This window comes from Ictidomys tridecemlineatus, chromosome 5 (genome assembly GCF_052094955.1).
Source record: "Ictidomys tridecemlineatus isolate mIctTri1 chromosome 5, mIctTri1.hap1, whole genome shotgun sequence".
Taxonomy (NCBI): domain Eukaryota; kingdom Metazoa; phylum Chordata; class Mammalia; order Rodentia; family Sciuridae; genus Ictidomys; species Ictidomys tridecemlineatus.
This window is the reverse complement of record NC_135481.1, coordinates 82829399-82842371: the sequence shown is the minus strand read 5'-3', so window position 1 is coordinate 82842371 and position 12973 is coordinate 82829399. Positions and strand designations below refer to the sequence as shown.

Below are 12973 nucleotides of genomic sequence, written 5' to 3'. Positions count from 1 at the left end.
AAGAATGGGTCTTGGGGGTGCTGGAGTTGTGGCTCAGCGGTAGAGTGCCCGCCTCACACGTGAGAGATCCTGGGTTCGATCCTCAGCACCAAATTAAAAACATAAATAAATAAGTGAAATAAACGTATTATGTCCAACTACAACTAAAAAATGAATATTATAAAAAAATAATGGGTCTGGGCACAGTGGTGCGTGCCTGTAATCCCAGCAGCTCGGGAGACTGAGGCAGGAGGATCACGAGTTCAAAGCCAGCCTCAGCAACTTAGTGAGGCACTAAACAACTCAGTGAGACTTTGTCTCTAATAAAATATTTTTTACAAATGGGCTGGAGATGTGGCTCAGTGTTTGGGCTCAATCCCCAATACTCCTCCCCCCCCGCCAAAAAAATAAAGAAGTGGTGGGGGAAACTTCTTTAATAAGGCTAGTTTAAGTGAACTAATATATGAAAAAAGGCCAGCAAAGTCTCTGATATGGGAAAGTCCACAAATTTCTTAGGCTAGATTTTCTACAGAGGTGCTGGCTGATTGGAAGCTAGTCACTTAAACAGAATTATTCTTTATTTTAGTCTAAAAATTTGTATTAGGTATAGATAAGAGACAGTTTCATACTTGGAGTCACGAGGAAAGAGATTTGGAAATAAAGTGTCAGGCAAAGTAGGATAAATTAATAGTATTGTCATTTAGACAAGTCCTAGAGATGGGATGAAGTTTTTGTTTTTGATAAGTACTTGGACTGGTTAGAGGTTTAGTTACAGACAGTAACCTTAAAGTGAAGGAACTGGCATTATTTTCTGAGCTTCATTCAGTATATTCAAAAGAGACTGTCCTGGCTCAGCTGGGCAAGGGAGTAGAGCATGTTCTCAGCGACATTGAGGACATCTGGGTCTACTGACAGGCAATGCAGTAATAGCTCCTCCTCTGTGTGGGAATCTGAATTTTCAGTGACTCCTCAGTCACTCAAGAAGGATATTTTTTTTTTGAGAGAAGGGAGGGGCAAATTAGCAGGTACAAATCTGGAAAACAATACACGATTTCCCTAGACAAAGTTGGGAGACTTTCAAGAGCATCCTCCTTGTTTTGATCAATATTTATTTCTTTATAAATTTTTGCCGAGATGGTGGAGACTTAATTTTAACATAGATTCCACTAGGATTGTAGCTAAGTTAAAGGGAGCTTATGTAGTATCCAGATGTCCACATAGTGCAGCAGATTTAATCCTCAAGGTCTTCTATTCATTTTGGCATCCATGGAGATGCCACCTACCTAACCATTCAGATTGTTGCCAAGTGTTCCCTCATTCTTGATTGTGAGGCCTCTTTAGGATCAGAAGTTTCTCAACCATTCCTTGGCTCACTCAGGCCTGTCTGCTTAAACATAACACTCAACCATTTGATTCTGGGGTCCTGCCACAGTACTGAGTTCCACCTGGGAATGGAAGCATTGATTCTATTGTTCTCATATAGAGTAGAGTCAAGTCCTGCAAACTGATTTGGAATTCTGTTGTCCTCCTTTCCCACTAGGGATTAATCTTGGGGAGAGGTAGTCAAAGTATATGGGCTTTCTTCTTAGGAGCTGTAATAGGCATAGATTATTTTAGTTCAAGTGATGGAAATGCTAACCAGTAGAGGTTTAAATAATTAGTTATCTCACATAATAAGAGATCTGGAGATGTAATAATAAGAGGACTAGTATAGCAGCTTAACTGTACCACCAAGAATTCATTTTTCTACCACACTTCCCCTATGTTATCTTTTTTTTTTTTTTTTTTTTGATACTGGAGATTGGACTCAGGGGCACTCAACCACTGAGCCACATCCCCAGCCATTTTTGGTATTTTATTTAGAGTTGCTTAGTGCCTTGTTGTTGCTGAAGATGGCTTTGAACTCATGATCCTCCCGCCTCAGCCTCCCAAACTGCTGGAATTACAGGTGTGCACCACTGAGCTCGGCCCGACGTTATCTTTACTGAGTTTTGTCATTGTGTTTATCACAACTGTGCTTTTCATGTTCACAAAGTGATTGCCATATATCCAGGTGTCACCAACTAGGTTCTACTCTACCAGAAAAGCAGAGACTTTCTCAGAACCCCCACATTCCCAGAACATTTTCCTCATATCACATTGTCCAGAACTATGTCATACAAGGTCAGAATATGTTCAGAGTTAGCATGTGAGACTGAGGAAGTGAGTATATGGATTTCTAGCCTTTTTTTGAAGGTGGCAAGCGTTCAGGAGATTGGCAAAGTTATCCGAGTTCTTGCTTTTCTTTTCTCTCCATTCCCCATAGTTTAATATAGTCTCTTTAGGACAGATACTTATTTATTCTGTTCAATGCCCATTTCTAGGTACCCACTGCTTTCCTCTACTCTATAAGTTAGAGATATTTCGATGCTTGATTTCTCATCCTCTCTTGCTTTTAAGAGTGGTCATGTGACCTGATTCTAGCCAGTTCAGGGAGTGTGTGCACACACATGTGTGCAGGCACACATGCGATTTCCTTTCCCAAATAGAGCCAGAGAAACTCACTGTGGAAACTCTTTACCTTTTTTTTTTTTTTTTTTTTTTTTACTATTATATGGAACATAGTCTTGATGCCATCTTATGACTATGAGGGAACAAAATTGAGGATACCAAGACAATGGAATAAAAAGAATTAATTTGGGATATGATAACAACCATGGACCCATTCATTGCATCAGATCTGTAGGTTCTACCTCTAAACTTTTCATATGAGACTAATATACTCCAATTTGCTTAAAATAATTATAGATTTTCTGCTACTTTCTGTCAAATATAATCCTAAGGCAAGAAATCATATCCTTGTATCATTATATAAGTCTTCCAAATCTATTGTTTTTGCTAGACCTGTCTAGCTAGACCTGTCCTAAAGGGTTCCCATTTTCAAAATTCAAAGGCAAGAAAGTAATCTCTTTTCCCTGATATTTTGCTGTGTCAGAAAGTGATGTTACATAATCTGTCCAAATGAGGAAGGGCTATATGAGATACAAAGAATGACAGGGAAATAATTCCTGATAAATATTTTAAAATATGTGTCATCATAGTTACAAATGCACAAAAGCCCACTCAATTTAGGCTAAGGCAGAAAGGGAACTTATCTGATGGATGTGAGCATATCTCACAGATCTAAGCACAGAAAGTGTAGCCTCATCCTGCTATGGACTAACTACCACCGAGGGAGGGAAAACTGCTAGGAACCAGTGCAGGTCTTTTCCCCTCCCTCTATGAACACATAACCTCTTATCATCTACTTTCTTCTTCTTATTAACAATGGCCGTTTTTTTTTTTTTTTTGTCTGTTCACATAGCAGAAAGTAGTCATTTCACCCTTATCAGGTCAAATGCAAATTAAATTGAGTAACATTTCTTTTTCTATTGTTTAAGTTCTCTGCAGAAAGAATCTGATTGGCCCAATTTTTCATTGTGCGTCAGTCTTTAATCAAATTAGTGATCATAGGGATGGGGTCAAATGAGTGAATCTTAGAGGCTAACGGAAAATATTCTTTTGAGAAGGGGCCTTGGGTGTGTGAGAGTGGCTGTTGGAGAAGAAACAATGGGCATCTTATTATTCTTCTGAAATTTTAATAGGCTTATCAGTAAACCAAATTAATGATTCATTTATTATAGAAAAATCAGTCACTTGTTCCTCCCTGTATATTTTTTCTCAAGGAATGTCAATTCATTCTGCTTGCTCATGTCATAAACTTCTACATGACTAGTAATCCTAAGCAATTATTAACAGTAAACAATTTCTATGTACTATGTGATAGGCATTCTACATGCATTATCTTAAGCTGGACTTCACTACTACTCTACAAGTAAGTATTATCTATTTTATTAATAATCAGTGAAATTTAGAGATGTTAAGTCAAGCCTCCAAATCTCCTTTGAATTACCATAATAACAGCATGTCTTCTTGCCTCTAGTTTCTAATCCATTTTTTTAAACCTAGTAATCATGATATTTCTAGAACACAAATCTGATCATGTTTCATTCCTGTTTAAAATTAATCTTTGATGGTTCCCTAAGTCTAAATCCCTTTAGAAATCCTTTCACAATTTGGCCAATCTGCCTTGGGCATGCTAGGCAAGAGCTTTACTACAGAGCTACATCCCCAGCCTGCAACTGCCATCTTTAGCCACCTCTATCTACATCTTTTTAGTCAAACTATCCTCAAACTATACAAATTATCTGCAGTACTTGCTTGTTATTTTGTCCTTTATTTTGTTTTCAATTAATATAATGATTGTACATATTTATGGGGTAAGAGTTCATTTCTTCTCTCTGTACAATAACCACTTAGTAGTTCTCCTAGCTAACTCCTACACATTACCTGCACTCAGGGCTCCATGCAGATGTTACCCTATTTAGAAGCCTTTCCTAATTGAATAGGGTTCCTCTTCTTAGCTCTCCTGTAGCACTCAGCATTTTTCTGCTGAATTTATCACACTGTACTGTAATTGCTTGTTAATTTATTTGTTCTTCTGCTCTGGACTATAAAGTCAGTGGAGGGATTATGTCTGGTTCAAAACTGAATATATAAAATGAATATAGTAAAATGCTTTACATGTAGTAGTTTAATAAATATCTGTTGAATGAATGAATCTTAAGAAAAAGTTTCACAGAGCTGCCTGGAGAGAAACAAATATTTGGCATTTCCTGTTTAGTGAATGGATTATTCTGAGAGTTGTTTCCTTTATCACTGTACTTTTGGCTCACAATTTATACAAATTAAGCAGAAAAAAACTAAAAAAAATAATAGAATTAGTTGAGAAAACATGTCACAAGTGATAATAAAGTGATATAAAGCAAGTTAAAAAGTGTCAAACCTAGTGTAAATAAAGTTGGATGAAACAATAAGTTTGTGGGATTAGGGGATAAAAATCAAGGAATTGAATGTTTTTCTCAGAGTTTAGCACATGGAATGTGCTTTGATGCTAATATTGATACTGGTCTTGGAGATCAGGAAGGAGTCCTTTTCCTCCAGTGTTGATGATTAAACACCTGAGAAACGTGGAGGCAAGCTTAGAAAGTTTTATTTAAGAGAGGGACAAAGGATGACGTAGACTTCTTCAAAAAGAAGGGGGCCAGAGCTGGGTGCCCCCAGGAGTAGGTGTGTCTTGCTCTTTTTAAGACCTCCAGAATTCCCCATATTCTCAGGAAGGAGTTGGTAAATACAATCCCGTAGAGGTGTTAGCATCCCAGTTGAGCTGGTAAAGTTTGATCCTGTAGGTTAGCTGTTAACAACCCAGGGATAAAACACTGTCATTCTCTCTTGACCCCCATCATTCATTGTCTACACTGACTGCCAGGCCTTCTGCCCTCTGCCTTAGTTTGTTGAGGAATGTGACATTTCCCATCCCCCAAGGCCAGGTGGGGCTGCAAGCAGACTGTTTTTTGGCAAAGAAAGCCTGTGGGGAGTCAGTACAGTGGGCTCATTTTATAGAATTATTCTCTTAACCTTGTGTTCCCACCATTCTCAGCTATTTGTCCCCTGACAAAACCTCTCACTTAATCTTTATAATAATTCTTTGAGGTTGTTATGCCTGTATTAAACATAAGAAACTTGAAAATCAGGTTAGAATAAAATAAAATGAATGAACTTGTGTCTTTGACCTACAAATTAGAAGCACATGAACGAAATGAGAATCTGTCCTAGAAAATATTATGGAGATTGAGGGTAAACTGTATCACATCCCAATCATCCACTTGTTGGGCCTGGTTTCCTGGATCAGTCCCAGAGCTCTCCTAAAGCGATTTCTCTCACTTTCTTATTTATTTCGGGTTATAGGGATGCTTCATTTTTTTTTTTCCCTCCAGAATAAATTCCACCTCTTTCCTCAAGCTCGGTCTCCTTTCTTCCTCCAGGATAAATTCCACCTCTTCTCTAAAGATCTGTCTTATTTAAGCTCTCCCCACCTCCCAGTGGGCTGAGGACTGAGTCCAGCGTTTCCCCCTTCCCCCACGCTAGGCCAGTGCCTTACCGCTGAGCTACACCCTCAGTCCTTTTGAGCGAAACTTGCCTCCTAGGGACCCGTTTTCTGATTTAGCTAAATTTTTCGAATCAAGTAAAGCACCAGACATCTCTTCAGGGGAATTGTCAGCAACACAAGCAGTGAACAGCATAATAGATCGGGCAGAAAAAAAAATTTAAAAATGTAAGATCTTTAACCGTGGCTGTGTTTAAGTGACCACATACGGTACTATGCAGTAAGAAAACCTGAAGTAATTCTCAAGTTCTGTCGTTTCGAATTTAAGTCGGGTCATATCTTCTTGAACCAAGTCTCGGTTTTGTTACTAATAAAAATAGAATCCTAGTAGAGTCTTTTGCTTTCTCTGGAACTCCGGTAAGGATAAAAGGAGCTGTTATGTGAAAACGCTTCGCAAACATTTGGTGAAATGTTGAAAAATGCTTTGTAGCCGGCCACAAACAGGACCAGAACAGGTTTCCCCTGCCGAAGAAACGTAAAGACCAGTCGCTAGGGAGAGGAAGCCACGGTTGCTATGTGACGTCATTACTCCGCGTCTGCTACGACATTTCCCAGCAGGTCTCAGGGCCGCTTTCCGCGCCATGGGGACTTGGCAGCATCTGTTCCTCTGTGGTGGGCTGTTGCTCCGAGGTGGTGGCAGGATCCCTGCCCCGCTTGGGAGAAGCCGGTCATTGGTGTGTCGGCGCCAGGTCCGTGGTGCTGCAGAGCTGGGGGAGGCGGGCGGGACGACTATGTGAGGCGCCTGGGCTGCAGGTCCCCCTGGCATTGCTTCTTGCCAGGGACTCCACTCAGTCCCTCTTGGGTCCCTTCCAGTTGCAGGCTCTGTGAGACTTCAGTTAGTTGGCTGGGCTTGCCCGCTTTTCCAGCAGGCCCTCAGTAGGACCGGGCTGAGACGTGGCGGGGCATGAAACAGATGGTTAGAACACGGATGTGTGTGGCACATTGCTTTCTTGGTTTTGGGTTATTTAGTAAATAGGTTAAAGAGAAGGAAAACACGAGAGAGATTTAACTCCGTAAAGAGGCAACTTATTTCCATTTAAAAAGCATATCTTAGCAGAAACATTTCGGTTTAAACAATGTATCTTTACAATTGTGATCTGTAACAGGTGAATACCATTAAATGCAGAACTAGTGGAGAGAAGCAGAATTAGAAAAGAAAGCCCTCATAATTGCAAAATCAGCATTGTTTTTACTTTTACAGCGTGAGAGTGGAGATGGTTTATTTAAAACACTTTCTTTTTTTTTTTTCCTTGAAGTTGTCTGGCGCTGACAGTGAGAACCTAAAACAAAGAAGAACACAAATCATGTCGCGAGGACTCCCAAAACAGAAACCAATAGAAGGTGTTAAACAAGTTATAGTTGTGGCTTCTGGGAAGGGTGGAGTTGGAAAATCTACTACAGCAGGTAGAATATTCATTCTGATTCTGATTAAGAATTCACACCAGCTGGCAAATGCACATTATAAAAATTATTCTTTAATTTATTGTTTATGAAGTTTACCAATAATTGATTTCTTAGTATCTGGAGGTGATATTGAGTGGAGCTTAGATTTGGAGTTAGACAGAACTAAATATAGAACCAGGTTGTCTATACCATAACTGAGGAAAAAGTGGCTAGGTTACCCAGCAGATCTTCACTTTTCTTAATTATGAAAAGGGGTCAAGTGCCCTCTTTCATAGGATGGTTATGCAAATTAAACAAGCTAACTAGTTAGACTCCATCATAGTAAGTGCTCAGTAATTGGTTACTCTTATTCTTAAAACACCTAATAACTTTAAAATATGTATGCTCTTTTCCTGTCTTTATCAATGAATATGTAGCTACATATCTGCAGTGAGATTGCTTGTTTTTGTGACCTTTTTTTTATGTTGGCCTAATATTTGAAAGTGCTTGAAAAGGTTTAAAATTGTTTTAATTATTTAAAGTGTTATCTACCCTTTATATCTTTTATGTTAACATGCTACGAATAAAGAGGTATTTTGGTGGTCTTTTTATTGATTGTAAATTTGTTGCTAAAATCCTATTTTCAGAACCCAAAAAAGAAGTGCCACCAAAATCAGAATTTGGCTGTGGTTGTAGTTTGCCTGGCATGTATATGGTCCTGAGCCTGATCCCCAGCAAAGAAAAAAGAAATAAAAGAATTAATTATTAGTCAAGACTAATAATTCAAAAAATTTTTTAAAAGAAATCTTTTATTTATAAAAATAATAGTTATGTTAGTGTAAATATAAAAGGGAAGTTTTTTCCAGTTCTCACTAGAGGTAACTTGAATTTTTTTTCAGCTTTATTGAGGTGTTTTGACAAATGAATTTTGTGTATATTTAAGGTATAGAATTTGGTGTTTTGATATACATACATATTGTGAAATGATATCCACAATTAAGGTAATTAACACATCCATTACCCCACCTAGTTAATTTTTGCATGTGTGTGGTGAGAATACTATCAGTGAATTTCAGTTGTACGTTATTATTAACTATAATCACCTGCTGTACATCAGGTCTGTAGAACTTATAACTTTAACTTGTATTAGACCCTTGTAATTTATTAATTTGGAGCCATAAAGTATTCATGTTTTATAAATACCTCATATTGAATTTTCAGTGAGTTCAGTAGGAATGGCTGCTAATTTAGGCCTTACCCAATCTCTTCTTGCAGTTGATTTTTTTTAAGAAAAATTTTATCTTCATTACATTTCATTTTGTAAATTTTTGACCCAGTTCTAGACTGGCAAGATTTTTAAAAAAATTTGTGTTCTTTTCAGATTGTTAGCCTAAAGTTAAGAAGAATATATTTACATTTAAATTCTTTAGTTCTATTGAAGCCTTTTTAAAATAAGACTGGGTCCGAATTCTGTGCATTTCATTAGAGGTCTTCTGTGTAAACTTGAAGCCATATTTTGTACCTTCTTGGTATAATTGTTTTATAGTTGTACAACCAGCAACCAGCTATAGAGTGTTATTAGCTTTGGTTTTTCCATTTTGACCTGAAGGAAATTGTGGAAGAGTTTGTCAGATGTTTTAGAGAAATTAAGGTTTATCAAGTGTTGTGAGATTATTATCCATATCTATTTGTTAGATACTGTACTATTATTAAAAATGATTAGTGATTTGTTCTTAATGAATTCAGGCTATACCTACACATTTTTTTTTCCTTAAAGGCTTATAACCCATTTGGTGATTTGTTCTTAAAATTTAGAAGCTCTTAATCTTTGGTTCTAGAATCTTCTCTAGTTTTGGAAAATTTGGAGTACATTAACCTGTTTTCAGTAGTGTGAATTCTTTTACACACTGTGATTACATAGACTGGATAAAGATGGGAAGTGCTTTCCCGATTATACGTGTGTGCATTTTTGGGGGTCTGTAGGCTAGCTGCTTGTTTAAAACAGATTGTTTATTGTTTTTAGTTGGAAGATGATCTGTTGTCATGGAATGTGACAACTTTTAAATAGGAAAATGTATGAAAAAGTGAATAGAGTGTGACACGTAGTAGGTGCTTCAGTAAATGTCCTTTACTTATTTTTCCCCTTTAACATTGTACTATGTGTTCCAAACAGCTAGTCTGTATTTTTTCATGACAGTTCTGTCAGCATACCCAAGCCTTAGAAATAGGTTATTTCTTTGTAACTCTGTTGATATTATATTTCTTTCCCCTGATGTATTTTTTCCTTTTCCAAACTATTTAAAAATACTTACCATTTGAATATGTACACTAGAAATATTTTCAAGATATGCTAGAGATACTTATCAAGTTCCATACCTTATGTACTTTATTTATTTATCTATGTATGGTACTGTGGATTGAACCCAGGGGCACTTAACCACTGAGCCATATCTGTAGCCCTTTTTATTTTTTACTTTGAAATGGGGTCTCTCAAAGTTGCTTAGAGCCTCACTAAGTTGCTGATGCTGGCTTTGATCTCATGATTCTCCTGCCTCAGCCTAAGCACTTTAAATATAGTATTTCATTTAATCCTCACAACAATTATAAAGTAGGAATTATCTTTGTAGAGGAGGAAGCAGATTTACAGGTAAAATAATGTTATACGATAGAAGGTGCTAGAGGGTTATACAATAGAAGGTGCTAGAGCTGGGATTATACAATAGAAGGGTTATACAATAGAAGGTGTTAGAGCTGGGATTTGCATCAGGTCTGCTGCCTTCTTCTCCTCCTCCTTTTTCTTCTTCTCCTTCTTCTTCTTTACTGGGGAGTGAACCCAGGGGTACTTTTCCACTGAGTTACATCCCCAGCCTTTTTAATTTAATTTAATTTTTTTATTTTGAGACAGGATCTTGGTAAGTTGTGTAGGGCCTTATGAAGTTGCTGAGGCTGTCCTTAGTTTTACCATCCTTCTGCCTCAGCCTCCTGAGCCACTGGGATTACAGCATGTTCCATTGATCCTAGTGTAACTACTTTAAAGGAAACACTTTGATCCAATTTATGGTATTGTTCTATAAGGAAATGTTATTCACAGTATGAGGGTCTATTTATTTATCAATCTTGGAAGTATGTTATTGATGACCTCTCTTCTTAGATGTAGCATTCTTCCATTGCTGGACTAAAGAAGGCTTTGGGATCACTACTTTCCTACTTTAGATCTCTTTGATTCACTGGCATAAGCAATTTGGGAAGCACATTTTATCCTTTTACCTTCTTCTCTTCCCTCTGTACAGTTGCCCAACCTTTTGTATACATGTGTATTTATGAGTTTAGATACTTGGGACTCCTAAAATATCAGCATTTATTTCTAAAAGACATAGGATCATATCCATTTTTATTTATCAAAAGATAAATTTCTATAAAATATGCTTTTTAAAATAATTGAATTATGTTTTAAAATAAAAAAGCCAAGTGGATTATTTGAACAAAATTGTAACAGTTTATAAACTATTTAAAATGTTAATTTTAGGACCAGTATCTATTGCTAAATTATGTTATTGCTAAATTGCTTTTTTTTTTTTAACTTTCTACATTCTCTCCATGTCATTTTTCTTTGCAAATAAGGGAGCTATATTAAAAATTTCTATACTTGGTTATTACACTGAAAATATTAAAGTCACATGAATTTTAATAGAAGTTACTAAATTTAATTACTTTTTGTTTCTTTCAGTGAACCTTGCACTTGCACTATCAGCGAATGATTCGGTAGGTATTAATTAATAAAAATATTAATTTATTAAAATAAACATTTTAATAAATATATATAGTTTTACTTTATATAGTTTCATGTCTTTAAAGAACTAAAAATGCTTCCATTAGTACTGGTTGCATTTAATAATAACACTTAAATAGCATTTAAATGTTGACCATATATCATTTGCTATGTATTCCAGAAAAGGCTTTCACATTTCTGCAAGGAGATCATATCTTAAATTAATTTTCACAATTTACAATCTGCAGAAGGATTATTCTGGATTCAATTTTTAAGTGTTAGTAATTCAGTTATTTTTTAAGGTACAAAATACTATAAAAATAATTTATGTCCATTGAAACAAAATTCAAGTAGAATATGTATATAACGTAAAACTGAAGGATCATACTCCCTCCTTTATACTTAAGAATTAACTGTAGGAATTAGTTGTATGTATATCCTTTTGCTCTTCTTCTTTCCACATAAAAATTAAAAAAAATGTATGTATGTTAATGCATGTCTCTCTGTGATATTTTTAATGGCTGCTGCATTATTGCTTGACTATAATATATTTAACCAGTCAGCTTTTGATGAAATATTTAGGTTGGTTCTCCCCCACTTATTCTAATGACACTATAGTGGAATTCTTATATAGCATTCTTACACAGAAAAGATATTTTTGTAGGATAGATTCTAGAAATAAAACTACTAGATCAAAAAGTATGCATAGATTAAATTGTACCTATGTACTCCTAACTGTTTGCTTCATTTTTTATTTTGCTATAGTCTATGGAGTTACTTAGTTAATTTTGGGTGCTTTTTTTTTAGATACTTAAAATAAAAATTAACATTGGATATATTGTGTGACTCCATAAATTACCAAAGAGTAATAAAATTACATACATATTTCAGAATTGATTTTATTTTCTCCTTTATACATTTTAAAATATAGGCGAGAATTATTTGACATGTCTAGCTGTGACTGTGCTTCTAATGTACTTTCTACTATTACTATGCAATTTCAGTTCTCAATAGATAGCATATGTGGAAAAATAATGTGTGTTATCTATACAAGTATGATACTGATGTAGGGAATCCATAATCTGCTAGAACCCAGAGGTAGGCATGTATATATTTGTGTTTTCTGATGTTTGACTCAGTTATTTCTGAAATTTGGAAAATAATGAACAACATGTATGGTATTTTGGTCATCTAAATTTTATTCACTGTGGAACCAAGTAGTATAATTGGATTTTTTTAGAAAAGAATATATAATTACATTTTCTAAAGTCGTGCTTCCCTAATGAGAAGTTATACGCTAGTGTCAAGATTGAAGTTTCTTTTTAAATTGCCTTACAACTTTCTTCTTTTTATTACTTTCTTATATCTGATGTTGTCTTCTTTTTGAATTTAATTTTTATTTTTCTGAAGGACATCCTTGAGTCCTTCTGGGCTTTGGTGGACAGAATAATGGCCAACCAGAAATGTCCATATTTTAATTTCTGGAGCCTGTGAATATATTGCCTTTCATGGAAAAAAAGGCTTGCTTGTATAAGATTATCCTAGATTATCTAGGTAGGTTCAGTGTAATCACAAAGGGTCTTTATAATTGAAAGAGAATCAAAGTCAGAGGGATTCCATGTGTGAAAGACTCATTCCATCACTGCTGCCTTTGAAGTTGGAGGGGGATCACTGGTCCAGGAATATGGGTACCCTCTACGAACTAGGAAAGGCTAGGAAATAGATTGTTTAAGCCTTTAAAAGGTATGTGATTCTGCCAACACCTTAATCTTAGCTCGCTGAAATCTACTTAAACTTGTGTGATAATTTCTTACAAA

The 12973-nt window shown here is 36.0% G+C and overlaps 1 protein-coding gene across 3 annotated transcripts in view; it reads left to right on the top strand.

The window, feature by feature from the left end:
* Positions 1–6548: 6548 nt before the first annotated feature.
* Nubpl (NUBP iron-sulfur cluster assembly factor, mitochondrial) overlaps positions 6549–12973 on the top strand; it is a 220782-nt gene continuing 214357 nt past the window's right edge. For 2 of the 3 annotated variants that reach the window (XM_078050245.1, XM_078050244.1), the window contains exons 1-3: positions 6549–6693; positions 7261–7408; positions 11115–11149. In XM_078050245.1, the coding sequence (XP_077906371.1) occupies positions 6586–6693; positions 7261–7408; positions 11115–11149 (291 nt within the window). In that variant the 5' untranslated portion in view covers positions 6549–6585. Of the gene's footprint in view, positions 6694–7260; positions 7409–11114; positions 11150–12973 lie in introns of those variants that run through there. The other variant, XM_078050246.1, reaches the window with a different exon arrangement.